This window comes from Podarcis vaucheri (assembly GCF_965113315.1).
Source record: "Podarcis vaucheri genome assembly, chromosome: 5".
Taxonomy (NCBI): Eukaryota; Metazoa; Chordata; class Lepidosauria; order Squamata; family Lacertidae; genus Podarcis; species Podarcis vaucheri.
In genome coordinates this window covers 405,538-429,263 of record NC_138763.1, presented here as the reverse complement: position 1 = coordinate 429,263, position 23,726 = coordinate 405,538, and the positions used below count along the sequence as shown (strand labels likewise).

The window sequence follows — 23,726 nt, the reverse complement described above, 5'->3', positions numbered from 1 at the left end:
GCATCTGTCTAGGGAAAGCATCCCACAGTTGGGGAGCCACCACTGAGAAGGCCTGGTCCCATGCTGCCATCTACCGCTCAAAGGAGGCCTCAGGTGATGAATGTGGGGCCTGTTGATGCCTGTGTGAATGAGAAGCAGAGTTACGTGCCATCTGCACGTTGATAGTGGCACATTCCAAATCCCTGGATGACCCCACTCTCTTCCATTCTTATGCTCATCTTGAGACAGTGGAGGAGAATCGTTCCTCACAAGTCCCAGGATGGCTTCTCACATGACGGAGGTGTTCCCTGTTTTGGCACAGGGTCCATTTCCAACCCTCCTTTGCCGGCAGGGCCAGAGCCCAGTGCAATGCAGTGGTCTTTGCAGCTGCCACGCTCCAGAAGCGTCAGGTGCACTTAAAAGTGGCCTCCCCACCCCTCAGTCGGCTGACCCATTTCCTGGCCGGCTCTCTCTGCTTCCTGTGTTCAGATAGTGCAGAAGCACAGCAGAAGCACCTTCGGCAGAGGGCTGTTTGTTCCCGACCTGTCGCCCTCGCCAGCGGAGTAATGCAACACCAAGGACTCCTTTGAGAGCCTTTGCTTTGTCTGGAGCCAGCCTGGAGGAGATCAGGTTCCACATGTTAATGACTTTGGGCTGGCACTCTCTTGCCCTGGAAGCAGGATCACATGTTGAGCGCAGAGTCTGCTTCCAGCAGGAAGGAGCAAAACGTGGCATTTTGCTTGATTGGTGGCTTGAACAGGAGTGGTCCTTCAAGCAGCTGTTTAGGCACCTAAAGGTCTGAGCTGTTGCATTTTGAACAAGCTGCAGGGATGCCCAGGACTGGCTGCTGAGGGCTGTGTGGAGATTTTGATTTAATCTAGTCATGCCACCAAGGAGCTCAGGATTGTGTCTGCAGATGGATCTCTCTTGCATTGGTTTTACCTCCAGAACAAGGAGATTGATAAGCCATCAGAGGATCACAGGGCAGTTTACAGTATAAAAACACAAAACTACACACCATAATGACAAGCCAAAACCACCCCCCCTCCCAGTTTATAAGGCCATAGAGTGTTGAATCAGCCCAAGGCCTGGGAGAAGAGGGAAGTTTTTGCCTGGTGCCTAAAGATTTGTAATGAAGGAACCCAATTGTGTAAAACTTTGGATTTGTTTGAATTCCATTTCAACAGCACTTTTATTGAACTCCCCTGCTACTTTGCAGCTATTGTTAAAACACAAACTATCCAAATATTTCGGTAGCACATAGAACTAGCATGGCAAACTTTTCAAGTTTTGTTTATTAAATATGTCAAATAAACACAGTAAGTCAAATTTAGGCAGCAGAAAGTTTTCTTCACAGTTTATCCAGTCACATTTCCCCAGAAAATCCACACCACTAGTCTTAAGCTGGCGACTGCTTCCTTTCCTCATCTACCCAAAGGGAGTGCTAGGAAGAGTCAGTCTCTGAAGAAGGTGGACAAGTCAGATGGCAAACTCTTTGGTGTTTTTCAAGTTAGCCAGTCAGTCCCTGGGTCTGTCAGCACCTGTTGCTCTGCTGTGTTTTTCTGTTCCTTGAGCAAGAAAATGTTCTCTTTCTGGAATGGGGGGGAGGGGGCTTCTGGTATTTATTTCTGTCTCTAGTGCGCATGCACACACCAGCAGGAAAGGGGAGTTCTTAATATTTTTGCAATCTCTCCTCCCCTTGCATGGTCCCTGCGGCAGTTGCGCCAAGCAGAGTGAGCCATCAAACATGGTGTCAGCAGCCATCAGCCGGGGTCACAGGGCACACGCTTCCTCTGAAGAATCCACAAACATTCCATGCTTTTGTCTTCATGTAGGTCAATGGCACAGATGCAGATTTTGAATATGAAGAAATTACACTGGAAAGGGTAAGGAGGAGCTCCTACGACCTTTGATTCCCCAAGGGATTTGTTTTTTCTCCCTATTTGGGAGGGGTTGCTTCTGCTTCCCTCTCTTGGCTGCTGCCCTGCTCTTATGGCTTCTTAATGCCCATTTGCCAGAGGAGCTCTGTTGCCTGGCAGGAGAGGCAGGTCTGCCTGGCTTCATGGCACCCATCCTACTACTGCTGTGGCTTTTTGGAGCTGCCATTCCTCACACACGTGGCTCCTGGAGTAGAGCCTGTTGGAAGGGTCACAGCTCAAATCCTTGCTCAAAGTCCAGCTGCCATTGCATTGGGTGGGGGCTATAAGCCCTTGTGGCAAATGAACGAGATGGAAAGTTCCAGCTGCAAGCTTTTCTGCCAGACGGATTCCTGGGCTATCATCAAGCATCAGGAAGGTGATGGGGGAGAGTTCACTAGTGCCAAGACCTTCATGTGCTGTTTCAACAATCATAATGAAATAAGTTTAAAGTCATTCCTTTTACTGTTAATTTTCCTGTGGAGCTGACAGTTTTCCCTGTCAAATGGAAATGTTGGCACCACACGGCATTTTCTGCTTCCTTCCACACGCTGACAAACCCCTCTTAGCTCATCCAAAAGTATACTTTGCAGTCGGTATCCCTCTTGGTTGATCACAGGTGCTTTGCTTCTCTTCCCCCAGGGCAATTCAGGACTTGGCTTCAGCATTGCAGGAGGTACGGACAACCCCCACATTGGGGACGACTCGAGTATCTTCATTACAAAGATCATCCCGGGAGGAGCTGCTGCCCAAGATGGAAGATTGCGGTACGTCAGTTCCTTCTGTGTTCCAGGCTTTGGCTCCATCTAATGTCCATCTTCGCAACAGTCCGGCAAAAGAGGCAGCATGGCTGCTGTTCCTGCAGAAAGCGAGCTGAGCTGGTGTGGGATTCATCCAGTCCTGATTCCTGACTCTTAGGAGGATGCTTGCAGCAGCCTGGAGCCTTCAGCATTAGCCGCCTCTTCAGGGCTGGCCATAAGGCAGAACTGGGGAACCTGCGCCCCTCCAGGTGTTCCCATCAGCCGCAGGCAGCAGGCCCAGAGGGAGGGGGAGGCGCTCTAGGCCAGTGACCCTGGAGGCCTTCCGAGACCAAAGCATCTTGTTGCCAGTGGCCATCCAGGTGCCCATTATGGGCAGCCCACAAGCAAGACCTGAGTGCAAGAGCAGCTCCTCTCTGCTTGTGGTTTCCAGGAACTGGTTTTTGGAAGCATTAATGCCTCTCACGGTGGAGAAAAAGGATAACCATTGATAACCCTCTCCTTCGTGAATTTGCCTCTTCCTCTTTTGAAGCCATCCAAGTTTGTGACCATCTTATGGCACTGAATTTTAGTTTGTGTGTGTGTGTGCTGTGTAAGAAGTACTTTCGTCTTACCTTCCATCTTCCATCATTGAGTTCCATTCAATGAGCCCATGGATTTAGCATTCTGAGAGGACAAAAGCATGTGTGTGTGTGTGCCTGGATGCCATTCAGGGCCACCTTTGCTCTCCACCTGCAGGGTGAACGACTGCATTTTGCGTGTAAACGAGGTGGACGTCCGTGATGTGACGCATAGCAAAGCCGTAGAAGCCTTGAAGGAGGCAGGCTCCGTAGTCCGGCTGCATGTCAAGAGAAGAAAACAAGTAACGGAAAAAATCATGGAGATCAAGCTTGTGAAAGGCCCCAAAGGTTTGTGGCGGAAGGGAGCAAGCCATGCTTAGTTTAGGGATGGGACGGGGGTGGCTGCAGCTCCTCTTTGTGGTGGTTAGCCTGCCTGCAGTTCTCAAAGGCCTGAGCAGGGGGTGGCATTTGGACTTCACACAGCAGTGCGTGGCTTTGGTTGGAAATTCCAGTTGCTCCTGTAGAAGCTGGAAGAGAGCCCATGCCTTGTGGCCTTGAAGGCTGTGGGCAGCCTTCACCCCCAAGTTATCACTGGTGGGTGACTGTGAGCCTTCCAGCACATGGACTGGGGGGTGGGGGTGTCCCTGCCCTTGCCTGATTCTCACCAGACCATTCCCTGCTCCAGAGTCCCCGCCTCAACAGTGGAACGGTCTCCCTCAGGAGGCTGGGGATTCTCCTTCCTTGGAGGTTTCTAAGCAGAAGTTGAATGGCCCTCTGTCACAAGTGCTTTAGCCAAGATTGGACTAGATGACCCATGGGGTCCCTTCCAGTGTGAGAGCCAGTGTGGTGTAGTGGTTAAGAGCGGTAGTCACGTAATCTGGGGAACCGGGTTCGCGTCTCCGCTCCTCCACATGCAGCTGCTGGGTGACCTTGGGCCAGTCACACTTCTCTGAAGTCTCTCAGCCCCACTCACCCCACAGAGTGTTTGTTGTGGGGGAGGAAGGGAAAGGAGATTGTTAGCCGCTTTGAGACTCCTGAAGGGGAGTGAAAGGCGGGATATCAAATCCAAACTCTTCTTCTTCTTCTTCTTCTTCTTCTTCTTCTTCTTCTTCTTCTTCAAGATTGGACTAGATGACCCATGGGGTCCCTTCCAGCTCTACCATTCCTCTGGACTGTGGTCAGATACTTTGACATGCAAGCTGGTTGTAGAGTTGCAGACAGTCTGTGGAAGTTGTGCTGATGACGGTCTTTGCTCTCTTGAAGCAGGTCTTGGCTTTAGCATCGCTGGGGGTGTTGGAAACCAGCACATTCCTGGAGACAACAGCATCTATGTCACCAAGATCATTGAAGGAGGTGCAGCACACAAGGATGGCAAGCTCCAGATTGGAGACAAACTGATGGCTGTGAGTTGAAGTTGCAGTATCCCTCTTTTTTTGGCACAGCTCCACAGAGGCTGTCCTCAAAGCCAGGGGTTGCCCTCCTTTCATGCAGGACTCTTTGTTGGGAGCCAGTGAGTCATTTCTAAGCTACAAAGCTGCCTTGGGGGTCTCCCTGAGTCTCTGCAGTATCGCCTGCTGCGTCTTGGCAGGTCAGGGGTTTATCATGGAGAAGACTGCAAAGCTCACTTGACTGCCTCCGGCTTATCAGAGCCAGGTGTATCCAGTTTTCTTTGCTGGGAAACGAGCCCTGGACTCCGAACACCTTGCACAGCTAAGGAAATCCTCTAAATGGCGCTGCAATATGGGAAGTCAAACATGGGAGGGCTGGAGAGTCCTTAAGAGGCCACTGTCAGTCCACAGAAGAGGCTCTAATGTACAAAGACAGCAGTAGAGAACTGAAAACAATATATGCTTGACTATAGAAAACCCCGAGGTCTGTGCCACAGGGCTCGTGTGCTGGCCCCTCGTGCTTCTCTCAGCCATTCCTGGGAGAATCCAGCCAGTGCCATTTAATCAGGCTGTCCAGGGCCTGGCCTGGAACTGGGCTTGTAAACAAGGGAGTTTGTTTTGGATTATGGTTTTGAGCATCATAACTGAGAGGAAATGTGGACATGGAAGCAGTCCTGATAATTAAATGACAGGAGATTTAAGAGATTAGGATTACATAATATAGCAGCATAGTTAAAGGCAGCTAAGAAGACAGCTCTTGATAAGGAATAATGAGAATGAAGCCAAACCCCAAAGGAAGCCCTTCAGCCCCCATTGTAATGCCTTTATGAAAAAGTGCAGTGAGAAGAAGAGCAGAGCTGCTCTGTGCTGGATCAGGCCAAAGGAGAGCCATCTGGGCCAGCATCCTGCTGTGGTCAACCAGGCAGCTTAGAAGCAGGATTCCACCCGGCGGTGGTTTCCAGCAGGCAGTGGGCAGAGAATAGAATTGGGGGCTCACGTTGAGCTCCCTGCTGTACTTTATAGGCACATCCTGCAACAAGAAGGAACACAAGCTTTTGCCAAAAAAGTGCAAGCGGACAGTAAAATGCTTAAAAAAAATATAAAAAAAAATAAGGAGCACATTGCTAAAAGCATTAAGACCAACAACAAGAAGTCCTTTAAAGGTGTTAGTAGCAGGATACTGTTGGGGCGGCAGTTGGACCCTTAGATTAGGATGGTTGGTATTAAATTTCTATACCACCTTTCATCTGAAGATCACAGGGCACCGTGCAATATAATAACAGAAAAATAGCATCATAATAACAAAGAAAAACAATACCCCACCATAGTTTAAAAAGCCATAGATTGTAGTATAATTATTAAAGTTGAGTGGCAAGCAAGTCAGAGGAGGATAAGGAGATTGTGGGGAATCTGAACGAATCTCTTGTGCCTGTCTTCACAGCAGAAGAAACAGGGCGGATCCCAGTGCCAGAACTCACTTCCACAGGAAGGGAGTCTGAGAAACTGTTAGTGGGTGTCAGGGGTTCAGAAGCAGAGAAGCAGAGAAGGGTGGAAACAGAGAGCGAGGGGGAGGAAGCCGAAGGGAGAATGAGTGATGATGACGACCCGAGATCTCCAAGCCTAAGCAGTGAGTCAGAGGACTCCCAAAAGGGAGCCCCAGTGAGCAGAGCAAGGGGGGGATCCGGGGGGACACCCCAGGAGGAAGGGAACAGAGGAGATTCAGAGAGCAGCAGCTGGAAGTCGGGACCCACGCTCAAGACTGAGAGCAGCAGGGAGGAAGGCAGCCAGGCATCGGGTTCCGGAGGCCGTCAGCAGGAGGGAGGGCACGAGTCAGGGGTGGTCACGCCCTCCTCAGAGAGCGAGGCAACGGTCAAGAGGAAAGTAGAGAGTTGGGCGCGCGCGCCAAGTTCAAATGCAGCGGAAGCTGGAGCAGTAAGCAGCCCGGAGAGTGAGCCAGGTCCCAAAGCCCGCCGAAAGGAAGCGGAAGGATCAGGGGGGTCAGCGTCAGAGGAGAGTAGAAGGGAGGAGTCCCAGGGGGGCAGAAGGACCCAGAGACGTAGGGAGAGGCGAAGGAGGTGGAGCAAGGCTAGGGTATTAAGCTGGTGTGCAAGAGGCGGGGACTCAGATGGGTCTTCGCCGACCTAGGGCAGAAGGTGTAGAGCTGCACGCTGCAGTTCGGAAATGAAACCTGTAACTCAATAAAGACTCTTTTAAAGTGGACGCTGTGTGGCGTGGTCCTATGTGAGCTGGGACCTGGTAGCAGCTCTGACAGTAAGACCCATCTGCTCAAAGCTTCAGAAACCTGAAACCTCGCAGCGGGAGCAGAAGCCGCTAGGGGAGGAAGAGGGGTGTCTGTAAGCAAGCTCACAAAGGTTAGCAAGATGACGGAAGAACAGAGGATCTCCGCGCTGCAAGAGGCAGTGACCCAGTTGTCCTCAGAGGTATTGGCTTCCAAGAAACGGGAGGAGGAGACTACAGCCGCCTACAGAGACCTACACGCCAGGTTTGAAATGCTTGTTAAGCAAGGGCAACCGGGACCCAGACCGGAGGGCGTGGGATTGGCACGGAGAGCAGGAGGGCTTGTGGCTCACTTCGATGGGACTTTGCAACAGTACCCTAATTTTAGAGCAGACGTAATGTGCGCACTGCAACTGCTGGCAAAAGACTTTAGAGATGAGGAAGAGAAGGTGGGGTTCATATTGTCCCATTTGCATGGGGATGCCAAAGCCTGGCTGCGCAATTTGTGGAGGGATAAAGATCCGGCGCTTCAGAATGCAGATGCCTTTATCAAAGCGATGGATGCGTGTTTTTTGTCTACTATTGATGTGGATCTTGCCAGACGGGAGATTCATGGACTAAAACAAGGGAGGGCGAGCGTCCGGCAGTATCACGCCCGATTTTTTGCGCTGGTTAGTGCTTTAGAATGGGATCGGGATTCGCCCCCTGTCAGAGACCTCTTCTGGGAGGGTCTAAGTTCTGCGGTTAAGGATGAAATTGCAAGGGGGGAGAGGCCCCGAAGCACGCAGGAGGTGGTCCAAAGGGCGCTGACTGTGGGGGTGAGGCTGGAAGAGCGTCCATGGTGCAGAGATGAAGGACGTGGAGGGCGCGAAGCAGCGAGAAGTTTCTCTTTCGTTCCGAGGGAAGCAGCGCGTGCGCAATCCACACCTCCGCCAGGAGGGGGAGGGGAACCGATGGAGGTTGGAGGTGCAAGGGCTCAGTCAGCAGCCAGAGCCCTAGCACCGGCAGCAGTGAAAGCGAAGCCTCCTAGAGGGAACAGGAAGTGTTACATCTGCGAGGATCCAGGCCATTTGGCGAAGGAGTGTCCCCGGAGGCTCCACAAGCACACTGCAGCCTCAGCAATGGTGACTGCAGCAACGCAGCAAGGAGAACCACAGCAGGGAAACGACGATGTCTGGCTGGAGACGGAGGCACTGGGGCCCAGCCAGACGCATCTGTGAAGCAGTCCCCAGCGATATTGCAACCCACGGATCCCCTCCCACCCAAACCAGTAGTGCAGCTCACAGCATCTCTCCAGCTACCCGACGGCGTCACTATCGAAGTGCCGCTTTCTGTGGATTCTGGAAGCAACGCAGACTTTATAGCGCAGAGCTTTGTGGAGCAGCACGCTATACAGCTATTGCCTGCCACTCTGCCCCTGCAAGTCGTCACAGTGGATGGCAGAGAGTTGCTAGGGGGGCAGGTGGTGAAGCAGACGCCACCGATGGTGATGCGCCTTGGCAACCACAGGGAAGTCATCAGTTTTAATGTCACCCAACTGTCGGACACGCCCATTGTGTTGGGCATGAGTTGGCTGGACAGGCACAGTCCGACACTGGCTTGGTACCAGAGACAACTGATCTTCGGCTCCTCTTATTGCGCAGAACACTGCATCCTGCCCCGACGGGAGGGAGAGGAGGAGGAATCACAACTGCAGTTGGGAACGTTGCAAGCGGTCCCCCACAAATACGCGAGCTTTTTGGAGGTCTTCTGCGAGAAGGAGGCGGACAAGCTACCCCCTCACCGGCCATATGACTGCAAGATTGACCTCCTACCGGGGGCGACGCTGCCGAAGGGGCGGCTATACTCCATGTCTGAAGATGAAATGCAGGAACTCAAACAGTTCATCGAGCATAATCTGGAGCGTGGCTTCATCAGAGAGTCCAAGGCAGTGGGGGGCAGTCCCGTTTTCTTCGTGAAAAAGAAAGACACGCCCCAAAAAAGACTCGTTGTGGACTACCGCCTTTTGAACCAGATGACCAAACCGTCTGATTACCCCATGCCCAGGATTGACGACCTCCTCGCGACGGTGCGCAAGGGACGCGTGTTCACCAAGTTGGACCTACGAGGGGCGTACAATCTCATCCGCATGCGGGAGGGCGATGAGTGGAAGACGGCCATGTTCACGCCGCTGGGCACCTACGAATACAGAGTTATGCCCTTTGGATTACAAAATGGCTCTCACTGTTTTCAAGCTTTTATGCATCACGTGTTGGAGGGACTCCTCTACAAGACATGCGTCTGCTTCCTGGATGACATCCTGATTTTCTCTGACTCGCAGCAAGCTCACGACCGAGACGTGAGGGAGGTGCTCAGCAGGTTGCAACAACATAGACTGTACGCCAAGCTGGAGAAGTGCCAGTTCGACACGACGGAGGTGGATTTCCTGGGATACAAGTTGTCGGACAAGGGGATAGCCATGGACAGCACCAAGGTTCGTGCGGTATTGGATTGGAAGAGCCCGCGCAACCGGAAGGAGGTCCAGCGGTTTGTCGGCTTCGCCAACTTCTATCGCAAGTTTATCAAGGGGTTCGCGATGCAGACGGCAGCAATTACGGACACGCTCAGCTCCAAAAAAAAGAAATTCATCTGGACGGAGCAGGCGGAACAGTCCTTTCAAGCGCTCAAGCATCTCTTCGCATCGGAGAAGCAACTGCTGCATATCGACCCCAGTAAACCGTTGAGGGTAGAGACAGACGCGTCAGACAGAGCCGTGGGAGCTGTCCTGCTGCAGCGAGACCCGCAGGGGGTGTGGCGGCCGGGAGCGTTCTACTCCAGAAAGCTCAGCAAGTCGGAGCAGAACTACACCATCTGGGACAGGGAGTTGCTGGCCATTCATGCAGCTTTCAAGGCGTGGAGGCACTTCCTAATCGGCGCCAAGCACACGGTGCAGGTTTGCACGGACCACAAGAATCTGGAGCACTGGCGCACGGCTCAGTTCCTGAACCAGAGGCAGATACGTTGGGCGGAGTTCTTTGCTGACTTCAATTTCCGAATAGAGTACGTCCCAGGCGACACCAACATCATGGCGGATGCACTGTCCCGAAAACCGCAATACCTAGAAGAGGTGACGCCAGCGGCGGCCATGCACATCTTCGCACCGACGGCGTGGGCGTGTGCCTCAGCTACAGTAGACCTGGATGCGGTGCGACGTGCATTGCGGGACGACTCATTCGCGCAAGACAAGATGGCGGAACTGCTCAGAGGCACGGCTACCACGGACGAGTTCCAGGTGCGGGACGGCTTGCTCCTACGCAAAGGGGCTGTCTATGTACCAGGAGACGACCTTCGCGCCAAGGTACTGCAACAGTTGCACGACGCACCCACGGCCGGTCACTTTGGCACAGAGAAAACGATGGAATTAGTCGCGAGAGACTTCTGGTGGCCCAGGCTGAGAGGAGAGGTCGCGGACTACGTCGCGAGGTGCGACACCTGCCAGAGGGCCAAGCCGGTACACAGACCACCGGCGGGACTGTTAGAACCGCTGCAAACACCGTTTGAACCGTGGGAGAGGGTGGCCCTGGACTTTGTGACGGATTTACCCAGCTCGAGAGGCAAGACAGCTGTGCTAGTGGTGGTGGACTTGTTCACCAAGATGGCACATTTCATTCCGTGTGCGAAGGTGGCCACGGCGGAACAAACCGCCAAACTGTTCATAGATCACGTGTTCAAAGTGCATGGCCTGCCACGGTCTATCCTGTCCGACCGCGGAGGCCAGTTCATCTCGTCTTTCTGGCAGAAGCTGATGGGTTTTCTAAATGTCAAGGTCAATCTGGCATCAGCAAGACACCCGCAGACCAACGGGCAAGCAGAGAGGGTCAATGCCATCATGCAGCAGTACCTGAGATGCTATGCCAATCAACAGCCTGCGACGTGGGTGGATTACCTGCCGCTAGCCGAGTTCGCTTACAACAACACGAAGCACGTGTCCACAGGAGTGACGCCGTTCTTTGCCAACAATGGGAGGAATCCCAGAACCTTCCCGGGACTGGAGAGAGTGGGGGAAGGAGAACCACAGACGGCGGACGCGTTCGCGTCAGAGCTGCAGGCGGTCCACGATCAACTCAGACGGCAGCTGGAGCTAGCTAAGCACGCCTACAAGGTGCAAGCTGACAAGCACAGGCGGGTTGGCGAAGTGATCCAAGTGGGAGACTGGGTCTGGTTGGCAGCCCACGCAGTGCCGACCAGGTCACTTGCCAAGAAGAAGTTGGGGCACAAGCAGATCGGTCCGTACCAAGTCGAAGCGCAGATCAACCCGGTAGCCTTCCGACTGGCGCTGCCGGAGGGTTCCAGAATGCATCCGGTGTTCCACAGGTCGGTGCTCACTCCCTACAAGGCACCTCACAGGTTCCAGGAGCCAGGGACGGCGCCAAGTCCGCTCCGGGAACGGACGGAGACGCGGGAGGTGAAGCACCAGGACCACATCAACGAGGTCACGGAGATTTTGGACTCCAGATGGGGGGAAGAGGGAGTCGAATACCTCTTAGCCAGAGAGGGCACCCGGGCCAGCGCCAATACCTGGGTACCAGACTACGCTTTGGAGGAACCCCTGCTCAAGGACGAGTTTCATGCCCTCTTCCCACACAAACCCATGCCAGCGAGCTTCTTCGACGACTGGTTGTTCACACCCACACTTTCTTCCAGCACGTTCCATGGATTCGACTCAGAAGGGGAACCCGCACGGAGCACCCGTTCCCCAGAAGGTTCACCGGCAGGTTCGGCATCAGGCAACTCGTATTGGTGGGACGATCGACCAGAGGAGCAATGGCGCAGGAAGTGGCTGGAGATGCCAGGTCGAGCGACCGACGCAGAGACTGACATGGACGTGTTCGGGGAGGACCTCGGGTTCGAGCACGGCGGTACAGAGATGGAAGAGCAACAAGTCAACGTCGACGACCGCGAGGGGGAAGACTCGGAGGTCTTCAGTTGGCGGCCACCCACGGGGAGCGACCTGTATCCAGCATTCCCTCCCATGATGATGGAGCACCCAGCACCCACACCTGACAGCGGGGAGGGGGGAAGGGGGGGCTTCGAGGGGGGGATGGATGTCAGGGGTTCAGAAGCAGAGAAGCAGAGAAGGGTGGAAACAGAGAGCGAGGGGGAGGAAGCCGAAGGGAGAATGAGTGATGATGACGACCCGAGATCTCCAAGCCTAAGCAGTGAGTCAGAGGACTCCCAAAAGGGAGCCCCAGTGAGCAGAGCAAGGGGGGGATCCGGGGGGACACCCCAGGAGGAAGGGAACAGAGGAGATTCAGAGAGCAGCAGCTGGAAGTCGGGACCCACGCTCAAGACTGAGAGCAGCAGGGAGGAAGGCAGCCAGGCATCGGGTTCCGGAGGCCGTCAGCAGGAGGGAGGGCACGAGTCAGGGGTGGTCACGCCCTCCTCAGAGAGCGAGGCAACGGTCAAGAGGAAAGTAGAGAGTTGGGCGCGCGCGCCAAGTTCAAATGCAGCGGAAGCTGGAGCAGTAAGCAGCCCGGAGAGTGAGCCAGGTCCCAAAGCCCGCCGAAAGGAAGCGGAAGGATCAGGGGGGTCAGCGTCAGAGGAGAGTAGAAGGGAGGAGTCCCAGGGGGGCAGAAGGACCCAGAGACGTAGGGAGAGGCGAAGGAGGTGGAGCAAGGCTAGGGTATTAAGCTGGTGTGCGAGAGGCGGGGACTCAGATGGGTCTTCGCCGACCTAGGGCAGAAGGTGTAGAGCTGCACGCTGCAGTTCGGAAATGAAACCTGTAACTCAATAAAGACTCTTTTAAAGTGGACGCTGTGTGGCGTGGTCCTATGTGAGCTGGGACCTGGTAGCAGCTCTGACAGTGGGTAACCATTTCAGGAGGACTTTGTGAGGGGGCACCCAAGGGACCCCACCTGAACAAGGTCCTGCAAGATAAATGCCCTGTCTTCCTCTGAGAGCACCCTTGGAGGAAGGGTCCCTCATCCGACAGCCATCCAGAGTGGGGGCTTCTTGGAACAGAGGACCACCCGGGAACGCAATGCTCCTGGATGTCCCAAATTGGCATTTTTAAAAAAACCATGTCGGTTGAGGCCAGTGAAAGCTGTTTCCAGTGAGAGTAGACAGCTGAGGCCCTTCTAGACACAAGGAGGTTGAATTCTGAGCAAAGCGCAGGCTCCTTCCCTACTGTTGTACGTGTGGGATCAGAGACTTCTTAGGGATGAGTTCATTTGGTCTCCCCCCCTCTCTCTAGGTCAACAGCGTTTGCTTAGAGGAAGTGACACATGAAGAAGCAGTGACTGCCTTAAAAAACACCTCCGACTTTGTTTACCTGAAAGTGGCAAAACCCACCAGCATGTTCATGAACGACAGCTACGCCCCGCCAGACATCACCAACGGTGAGTTGTTCTCTGGCAACTGGCGATTACTGCACTTTGGCTCCTTCCGTTGACTGAGGCATTCATACCTTGTACGGTGTGCTTGTAAAAGGAGATTTTCAGATTCTATGCCTGCTAGTCCGTTTCCTTTTTTTCGGTTATGTAAAAGATGACATAAGCAATAATTTTCAAGAAATAGTAACTTAATTATTACAAAATCTCAAGGTGGCCTGTATATGGGAAAATGTGTTCATCTCATTAGGTTTTTAAGAGAAAACAAGGCTTCAATCTGTTGAAACAGTGGCTATGACTAACTTAGGGCTATTATTTTCAATGGGCCTACTCTGAGTAGGAAGGACTTAATTGGATACAACTCCCAAGGTCATTGTATCTGTGCAGAGAGTTGTTTTTCTTAGGATGGGGCCAGGAGGGCTGTAGCTTTGCATGCAGGAGATCCCAGGCTCCGCCCAGTGGCAGCATCCCCTGCTGTCTCCTTGAAATTAAGATAGATGCACCTGCAGGTACACACTGAGGCATGCTGTAACTTAAAACTCAGCAGGCATTTACAAGGAAGCTGTGGTCCAGCTGAAGGAATGTTGGATCCTGTGTACAACTTTAGCCCATCTAAATGGCCAACCAAAGAAGCCAGCCCCCCAGCCAGCTGTTGGGGAGATCAGCTTCCCCCTCTCTCCCCGTGAGTGCAGAGGCGGCTTGGCCCAGACGTTAGGAAGCAGCTTGTGGGGGAAGGAGGCACTGGCAGAGTTGAAAGCAAAAGATTTGGCTTCAGCGCAAATGGTTTGCACGGTTTTTTCTGATGTGCCAATAAGTTAAGTTCCTACATATGACACTTGCACAGAGTTCACCATCTACATTTCTCTCCTTCCCAGCTTATTCTCAGCCTGCCGAGAACCACACCAGCCCATCAACCTACTTGGGGCAGACCCTTCCGCCAGCGTCGCCAGGGAGATACTCCCCTATCCCCAAAGGGATGCTGGGAGACGATGAGATCACCAGGTAGGGGAGCGGCTGGGTCCCTTGCAGAATGTCCCTCAAGGCTCCTCTTCCTCTTCTGGACCCCCACGTCCTGCCGCAGTGGGGACATAGGTTTCCAGGCAGGAGTTGATCCTGCCTTCCTCTGAGCACCCATCTCCCTTTCATCCTGAGTTTGTGCTTCTTCAAAGTCCATGAGGCCTTTAGGACACCTTTGGTCAAGGCTGTTCTCCAGTTGGAGCACTCGCAGGCCAGTGATTCCCAGTTGCCAGGGTTTATACTACTTTTTTTTAGATTTGCCTTGAGAGCGTCTTCAAACATCTTTTGTTGTCCACTGGTATTTCATTTTCCATTCTTAAGTGGGGAATAGAGTAGTTGCTTTGGAAGATGATAATCAGGCATCCAAACAACATACCTAGTTGTTCTATCCCGCAGAGCCATAGGTGGGCTCACAGGGATCCAGAAACGCAGATTCCCAAAGAAGGCTTCCCACGCTACCAGGTTGATTGGTGGTTTATTACAGATCAGGGCCTTCTTGGGAGTGGCGCCCGCCCTGTGGAACGCCCTCCCACCAGATGTCAAAGGAAAAAATAACTACCAGACTTTTAGGAGACATCTGAAGGCAGTTCAGGGAAGCTTTTAATATCTGAAGGACTATTGTATTTTAATATTTTATTGGAAGCTGCCCAGAGTGGCTGGGGAAACCCAGCCAGATGGGTGGGGTATAAATTATTACTATTATTATTATTATTATTATTATTATTATTATTATTATTATTATTATATTATTATTATTATTATTATTATTATTATTATTATTATTATTTAAAGGAAAAAAACAAAATCACCACAAAAGGTCTGAAGGCTCCCTCCGTGCCCCTGTTTCCAGCACTCTGTGGGGCAGACTCCCCAGCAAGAAGATGGCTTGTCTGCCCCCAGGCACTGGCGCAAATACAGTAGAGCAGCCCACAGGTGGCCATGATCTCCACCCCAGCCAAGGTTCCCCACAGGTGGCTGATATTGCTCTAATTAGGCCTGGAGCCTAGTATCCCATTCCCATGGATGACAACAACTCCCTTCCTTGAGCTGGTCAATTAACCTGCTTCTCAAGTGTGTTGCTGGAAAGCTTAGCGTTACAGCTGCCACCAATTGTGAGTTTATCTTGTGTATTCAGCTGGTGCTAGCAGAGCTCCTGGAACAACTCACAACCAGTCCAATGAAGTTGAGGCTGAAGAATCATTGTTTTGACATGGGTGATCTTTGCTCCTTCCACTACACTGACATTAGTTCACCTGTCTTCCCAAGTGATATGTAACATTTTTCAGAGACACCATTGATCGAATCTTTTGAGGAGTTGAAGATGGTGTTTATAAGTGGTCCATGTTTCACAAGCATGTAGTAAAGTTGGTAGTAGAATAGCTTTGTAAACGAGCATTTAGGTTTCCCTGCCAATGACCTGGTTCTCAAACACTCTGTGCTTCAATTGGGAGAAAGCTGCATTTGCAGAGCTCAGGCGATGCTGGATTTCGGAATCAATGTGTGGAAATATAACTGCCCAGGCAGGAGAAGAAACGTTACAGCATTAAGTTGGATTTGTGGCACTGTGGAAGGGTTGTTTTGTGCTTGTTGGTGTTTCACTTTGGTTTTTGGGATATTGAGCGTTAGGCCATCCTAAATGTATTCACAGAAGCTTACAGGAAACTTGGCTTATCGCTCAGTATACCAAAAACCAAAGTGCACATACACATACATGTCATCAGCATATTGAAGCTCTATGGTGGAAGTTGTGGGAACCCTATGTTGGCTATTTGCAGTTTAGTAGCTTCAGAGAGCTTGCTGGGGAGACCATGCATTAAGTACTTTTTGAGTCCCTTTTTAAACAAGGTTTTAATAACAAAAACAAAAACTCCTTTTACACTAAAGATAACAGCAGACATGACCCAACTGTGAGTTTCTGCAAAACTTACTTTCACAACCACCAGCCCATCCCCCAGGGTAATGGGAGAGGAGCTAGGTGCTGCTCCTTATATACTACACCCAATTGCTGACACAGCTTAGAATCCTAGAGTTGGAAGAGACCACAAGGGCCATCGAGTCCAACCCCCTGCCAAGCAGGAAACACCATCAGAGCACTCCTGACATATGGTTGTCAAGCCTCTGCTTAAAGACCTCCAAAGTAGGAGACTCCACCACACTCCTTGGCAGCAAATTCCACTGTCAAACAGCTCTTACTGTCAGGAAGTTCTTCCTAATGTTTAGGTGGAATCTTCTTTCTTGTAGTTTGGATCCATTGCTCCGTGTCCGCTTGTCTGGAGCAGCAGAAAACAACCTTTTTCCCTCCTCTATGTGACATCCTTTTATATAGTTGAACATGGCTATCATATCACCCCTTAACCTCCTCTTCTCCAGGCTAAACATGATTAAGCTTGATTAACACAACTCAGCAGCACCTGCTATGTTTCACAGCTGTAAGACTGGGTCTCGTTATTTTGCCCTGGCTCTTAAAGACATACACAACTTGTGAAACAATAACGAACCTTCACAGTTTAAGGTGACCATTCAACAGCCTCCTCTTTGCTTACAAGGCTTCACCAGGCAGAACCGCTCAGGGACCTGGTCCACCTGGTGGAGGCGGATCAGCTTCAGAGGAGTGGGCAAGACCCAGGCAGGTGGGAGAAGGAAGGGTCGCCGTATTCCCCCTGTCTGGCCAAGACAGCCTTGGCTTCTGACTCTGACCAGCCTCGCAGCTTCATGACTGGCAGTTTCTTTATTCTTTATTCTTTTCTTTATTGTGTTTTTATATATGTTGGCTGAGGCAACCCAGTCTGATGGACGGGGTACAAATAAAACAACAATTATTACTACTATTATTATTACCATTGTTGTTGTTGTTAACTGACTGAAATCTAAAACGGTGTTTTGAGTTCTAGCCCTAAGATTGGCAGGCTAATGGCGGGCATTCTCTCCATCTTTCAGGGAGCCACGGAAGCTGGTGCTCCATCGAGGATCCACAGGGCTTGGCTTCAACATAGTGGGAGGAGAAGACGGCGAAGGCATCTTTGTCTCCTTCATCCTTGCAGGGGGGCCTGCGGATCTAAGTGGCGAGCTCAGGAAAGGAGACCGTATAATTTCAGTAAGATGACTGAAAGGGGAAGAGCAGGACTATCCCTTTCTCTGTCTCTGCTTGTTTTTTTGACCCTTGAGGAAGGTGGGCAACATGTAGCCAGCCCCTGTGGGGCACTGAGTGTGGGGCAGTGTGCTTCTTGGAACCACCAGGGGGACAGTTCTGGGTCTCACCAGCATCTCAGTCCACAGGTTGTCCCTTGGAAGGTCTTGCTTTATTTATTCATTGCATTGTATCCAGTCTTTTCTCCAAGGAGCTCGAGGTGGCCTACATGGTTCTCCCCGCCCCGCCCCCTCATTTATTCCCCTGTGAAGTAGATTAGCCTGAGAGGCAGTGATGGGCCAAAGGTCACCCAACGGGCTTCATGGCCAGGTGGGGATTTGAGCCTGGTCTCCCAAGTCCTAGAATCCAGCGCTCTACAATCTACACCACACTGCCTTTTTATTACTTATGTATTTATCTGTGATATTTATAAACCATCCACCAACCAAGTTCTCTGTGCAGTTTACATAATTTTGAGGGTCTAGGATAGGTCAGCAGAAGGTGCCGGAGTCTGCAGCATCCTGCCCCTGCTCAAAGATCCCAGCCTTCACGTTCTGCGCAATGTCCCTCCTTGCTTTCCTAAATATTCTGTGTTTACATTTGTTTTGCAGGTAAATGGTGTAGACCTCAAAGCTGCAACTCACGAAGAAGCAGCTGCTGCCTTGAAAAACGCCGGCCAAGCTGTCACCATAGTGGCTCAATACCGTCCAGAAGGCAAGTGAATTGCTGAGTTAATCCACCTGTCCTGCAGGGGAAAGCTGCGTTGATTAAGGCGTGGGGGGAGGGGAAGGGGGTTAGGGTACTGGCAACAGCAGGCAGAAAGAACATCTCTGAACGTGAGCAGAATGTGCCCACATGAAGCCCCGAGTTGGTTGGTTTCCCACCATGGGTTAGTGTTTCAGAGAAGGACACTGCAACCCCCCGCCCATGTGCTGGAACAATGCCAGTTGCTCAGGGCAGGTGAGGTCGGCATTGCAAGTGGCCAAGGGATGTGTCCTGCTCCTGGAATCTGTAGCGGAATCCTGTTCCTGTGCCAATGACTAACCTAAAGGGTTTCGCCAGCCTGACTTCCCCCCTGCAACTGTTGGCTACTCCTCATGTATGCTCCCTTTCTTCCATTTCTTATACATGCCCTTTTTAACTCACAGCTCATCCGTAAGCTCCTTGTGCAGCCACGTTGGTTTCCTTTGATGCCCCCCACTTTTCTTTCTTGTTGGTATTGTCTGCATTTGGGCCTTCAATATTTCTCCTTTTAGAAACTCGCATCCTTCTTGGACTCCCTTCTCTCTGAGTATTTCTGACCCTGGGATCTCACCCAGTAGCTCCTTCAGCTTTTTGAAATTGGCCTTCTTAAAGTCCAGAGTGTGTGTCTGACTACAGTGCACTCAGTTTTCCCTTACCTCTGTATCCTGAAACCCAGGAGAACATGATCGCTTTCTTCCAAGTTTCCAAGTACTTCCACTTTGTTGATCAGTTCCTCCCTATTGGTGAGTACCAAGATAGATAATCTGCTTGTTGCTTCTTCCACCTTCTGGGAAATAAAATTGTCAGTGAGGCAACAGAGGAATTTGTCATTCTTGGCAGAGTCGTGAGTCCCAACAGTTATTGGGGAAGTTGAAGTCCCCCATAATTACCAAACATTCAAAAATAAGAGATATACTAATCTGCTCTAATAAGGTACCATCCAAGTCTTCAGTCTGGCTTGGTGGTCTATAGCAGACACTGACAGTAAGGTCACTGTTTCTCCTACAATTTTTACCCATATACTCTCAATCTGTTTTTCATGCTCCAGGTCATGGATTTCTTCAAATGTACGCATCCTTTATATATAATGCTGCTACTCCTCCCTTCCTGTGTGGTCTGTTCCTTTTGAACAGGTTATACCCCTCAGTTCCTACATTCTAGTCATGAGTCTCATCCCACCAGGTTTCAGTAATGCCTACCAGGTCATAGTTGCCATCCTGTACTAAAAGCTCCCGTTCATCTTGCTTGTTTCCCATATTCTGTGCATTTGTGTAGAGACAACTGAAACCACGAGACATTCCCTGCAGCTGTTTCCTTCCTGCCCTTTAGCAGGTTTCTAGAGCACCACCTCAGTCTCCTGTGCACCAGTGAAGCTCTTATCCCCAGTGTCAGGTGTCCTTTTGACATTTGTCTTGTGTTTTCTCCCTCCCCCTCAAAATCTGGTTTAAAGACAAACATAGCGCAGGTGTTGCAGGTCACTGCAGCAGCTCCCTCACCCTCCATCTCTCTTGGTCCTATGCACACCGAGAGACAGCGCTCTGGGCCTCCCCCTTGAACTCTCCCATTAAACACCCTTGCAAACGTCCCTGTTGGCAAGCTCCCAGCATCTGCACTGAGTTAAGGTTGCCTGCTGCTGGCTGCTCCCTCAGGCTGGCTTCCTCTCAGCTGACACTCCTCCCCATCTGATCTTGTGCTCCAGCAGAGCAATCAGCCACACCCTCAGGTTCCCAAAGACACAGGCTTCACTCTCTTCAGTCTCCTCCAGCAATCCTTCCCCCTGTTTGCAAGGCCAGTTTGCAGGCTCTGGTCACGAGCTCCCAGAATCTGCACTGAGCTACGTTTGAAGAGGGACAGAAACACCTTTGCTCCCAACATCTTCTCTTCCGGGGCAGAGAGTTGGCTGTTCAAAACAAGATTGGACAATATTCCAAGAATATCTCAAAAAGTACTGTGATAATGCAAATCTCCTGACAGATTTTGATTGAATCTTGAATTACAAGGAAACCATAAAAGTAAAAATTACTCTTGATAAGTAACGGAAAAAATAAGAAAGTTCATATAGATAAATAAGGTGTAAAAGGTACAAGGCGGTGAATCGGAAGTTAAAGTACAGTGGTGCCTTGGGTTACAGATGCTTTGGGTTACAGACTCCACTAACCCAGAAATAGTACCTCTGGTTAAGAATTTTGCTTCAGGATGAGAACAGAAATTGGGCAGTGCCTCTCTTCTATTAGATTCACTGCTTTCTCTCTCTGAGAAACTGGAAACTTGTAACTCTTCCCTGACATATACCCTGCCTTTTCCCCTGACGGGCTCAAGGCAGCTTACAGATAAAATAGGAGCGGCTAAAAACACATAGAGAGAATGAAGCTATCATTGGAAAACAAACATAGAATTAAAACTATCTATTGATATAAATATAAAAGGTCTATTAAGAACATACTGATAATTGCAGTGAAAACAGCACAGCACCAGCACTCCGATCACAATCGTCTACGCTGCTTATCTGTGCCAGTTGGAGGTGGGAAGCTTTAGTTCCCAGGTAAAATTCAACTTTCTGTGCACTAAGTTAAGTTACTTATTGTGTTGCTTTCAAATAGCCCTTCAGGCAGGAGCCTGAGAAATAGGCTTGTGCCATAGAAAGGAGGGTCTGAGCCAGCCAGGTTCCCCCCACTTGCTGATCTCCAAAGCTCCGCCCTGCAGGAGGCTGCCAGGTCCCTGGCCCCTGGGTCTGGCGCTGCTGGGAGTCCAGCCGCTGTCAGCAGAGCAGGTGGCGCTGCTGGCGAAGGAAGGAGCTGCTTGTCGCCATGCGCCCAAGTTGGATGTGTGCCATTTCCGTAATGGGCAGAAGCAGCAGGCAGGCGGCTGGGTGAGCTGGGCATGGAAGCCCCTCCCGGCACCTAGGCTGCCTTTTCCCCAGAGGTGCTTTGTGTTTCTTCATCCAAGCCTACGGCCTTCACTGCTGATTTCTCCTTCTGGCCGTGGTATGAAAGAGACCACTGTTTCCTTTCAAGAGATGTCCAGTTTCTCTTTGATGGGATCGTGATCTGGACTCTGCAGTCAATTGTGTGGAGGGTGGGGGAGGAAGTCAGGATTGCCAAGGCTGCTGTTGGCACAAGCCTCTCTGCACCTTCTGGAGCAGGTGATGGTCCTGATGGGCTCCCCTTCCCTTGCTCTGCATGTGCTCCCAGCGTGGACTGGCTTTAATCTGAGTCACGTGGGCAGCAGGCAGAGACGGCGGAGGTGCGGCTTTTGCCCAGGAGGACTGAGAAGCAGAGCTGCCGTGAGTTCTGCTGCTTCCTGGCTGCTTTAGTGAAAGGTGCTTGGCTTGCTTTGGCTGGACCCGTCAGCTGGAGAAGAGAGGCATGTGAGTAGAGAGCGCCATGAGATCAGACGAGCAAACGCAGCACTGCCAGGGTTAGCAGGGGCCCCTGGTCGGGGCTTTGTCTTGCTGGAGAAGGCAATCCAGTTAGTGCAGATTAGAGTGGGAGGAAGGAGGGAGATGCAGCTGGAGTGTTTTCTTGCAGGTGGCAACCAAGTCGTTGCAAAAAAATCTCCGCCAGAATTGCCCCTGCAAGGGCCCTTTGCCGGCTCTTGGCTCTGGCTGGCTGGCCAGGAAGTGTTCACAGAGCCCCTGGTGCCACGCTGTGCAAAGGATTCTCCTTGCTTAGAAGCAGCCATGGTGCTTCTGGTGTTGTCTTGTTGCCACAGACAGTGGTCTGGTGGTTGGTATCCAGAGAGGGGAATTTTCTCCCCCGGACGTTTGGCAGGCATGTTCCCTGCAGGCATACCTGGGGGGTAGGGGTAGCTTGTTGAGCTGGTGGTCGGAAGGTAATTGGGATCTGCCAGTAGATCAGCAAGGAGGGTTTCTGACTCCCAGCTGGTTAACCAATAGCAACAACAAACAGCTCAAGCTACATTAGGCTACTGAAATGAATAAAGCCAACCCAGAACGGACTGTGGGGATGAGCTCAGTTCAGTCCTAGGCTCAAAATGCCCTTTTGTGCTCTAGTTGTCCTGCCTTGTGCAGACGGCTCTTCTGGCAAAGGGCAGAGTAGATCCAGCAAGCCTGAAGTCTGCCCATTCTGGGCAGTGCTGGGTCCTGTCTTGGAATTCCATATTGTAATTCTGCATGGCTCTGGGGACTTGGGGGTGTGCTTATTTTTAATATTTTGTTTTATATATACTGTGGGTTTAAACCATTTTGTTTTGATCCACTTCAATTGAAATGTGGTGTGCACATTTTCAGAGAGTTAAAATTAAGGTTTTATGCCAGGGAGAGAAAGAGTGCCGGAGAGACTTCACCGTTTGTCACAAAATCTAGACTGTGGAAAACACGGCAGAACTTGAAGCCTTTGGAGGCAGCACACTTTGCAGCAGCAGCAGCAGCTGTTGTAGGGTTCCAAGATGCTGACTTATTTTGAGCTAGCAGCATTCTCCTTTTTCATTTCTGTTTGTCAGAATACAGCCGTTTTGAAGCTAAAATACACGACTTGCGAGAGCAGATGATGAGCAGCAGCATTAGTTCCGGGTCGGGGTCCCTGCGGACAAGCCAGAAACGGTCTCTCTATGTCAGGTAAGTTGCCTTCTGAGCCAGTTGGTGGGACTTGCCCAGGAGCTGCTCTTTGGTGACTGGGCTTGTTCCTCAGAGGATGCGGAGACTGTGGCGGCTGCACAGGATGCAGCTTTGCTGGGCGCTTTCTTTCTGGTTGGCTCAGTCACCTTGGAGCAATCAAATGGTCTTGGGAAAATTGGCTTTCTTGCTTGAATGCAATTTTCAAGTTCAAGAATATGCCAGAGGAAGTTGCCAAGGTTTGCTGGCATGCACCTAGGAGGGCAGCAGGGGTCTCCCAGAATTCTGGTTCTGCAGGCATGTGTTGCACTGTAACCTCCCCAAGGGGCAGAATTGCTGACCAGGGTTGCACCTTTGTCTGTCACCCAGAATGGCAAGCTGGCCTATGGAGAGCTAGCAGTGGCTAAAGGGATTCCATGATGGACGGAGGTGGAGGAGGGTGAGCTGACCGACTGGAGGGCTTGCTGGTTAGTTGCCTTGCAGCTTAGCGGTTCTGGGGCAGAGCGCTTGCTGAGGAAGGGCCACTGGCAGGCAGCCTGTGCCTCCATTGCTGAAGTCGGGAGGCTTGTCAAAAGGGCAGCTGACTGCAAGAGGGTGAGGGGGGCGTTCTGCCTTTCTCTTGGGGAGAAGGAGAGGCGGTGGTTGGCGGCTGATGTTGTTGAACAGTCAGAGTAGCTGCAGATGCGGGAGGCCACCTGCCTGTCAGAAACCTCTGTAAGCTCAACTGCCCCATTCTCTCATTGCCTGGTACATAAAGAGGGGACCACGGACCAAGACAAACCTCTCCAGGCGTCTTCCTGATGAAGCGCAGCCCAGGACATCCATCACTTTTCAGTCCCGGTGTGCACCAGCGACACATATCCGAAGATCAGCAGAGTAGAGCAGAAATGATGTGGAGCTTAGGTGTGGCATTCTAAGTAATTTATTAAGCAATATATACAGAACAAAGCAATCATGGCGTCCTCACACATCTTCTCCAAGAGAGAGAGAGAAAGTAAGTAAGTACAAAAGTACACTTTCCAAGCCTGGAAAATAAACACAGACGTGTGATGTAACAA

The 23,726-nt window shown here is 51.4% G+C and overlaps 1 protein-coding gene across 16 annotated transcripts in view; it reads left to right on the top strand.

Annotated features, from left to right (window-relative positions):
- DLG1 (discs large MAGUK scaffold protein 1) overlaps positions 1-23,726 on the top strand; it is a 126,118-nt gene that overhangs the window by 79,147 nt on the left and 23,245 nt on the right. For 9 of the 16 annotated variants that reach the window (XM_082224035.1, XM_082224040.1, XM_082224037.1 and 6 more), the window contains 9 exons: positions 1,815-1,865; positions 2,538-2,662; positions 3,392-3,561; positions 4,477-4,616; positions 13,072-13,216; positions 14,083-14,209; positions 17,162-17,318; positions 17,963-18,065; positions 22,557-22,671. In XM_082224035.1, coding sequence (XP_082080161.1) covers positions 1,815-1,865; positions 2,538-2,662; positions 3,392-3,561; positions 4,477-4,616; positions 13,072-13,216; positions 14,083-14,209; positions 17,162-17,318; positions 17,963-18,065; positions 22,557-22,671 — 1,133 coding nt within the window. The remainder of the gene's footprint in view (positions 1-1,814; positions 1,866-2,537; positions 2,663-3,391; positions 3,562-4,476; positions 4,617-13,071; positions 13,217-14,082; positions 14,210-17,161; positions 17,319-17,962; positions 18,066-22,556; positions 22,672-23,726) is intronic. The other 7 variants (XM_082224038.1, XM_082224036.1, XM_082224029.1 and 4 more) reach the window with 1 other exon arrangement.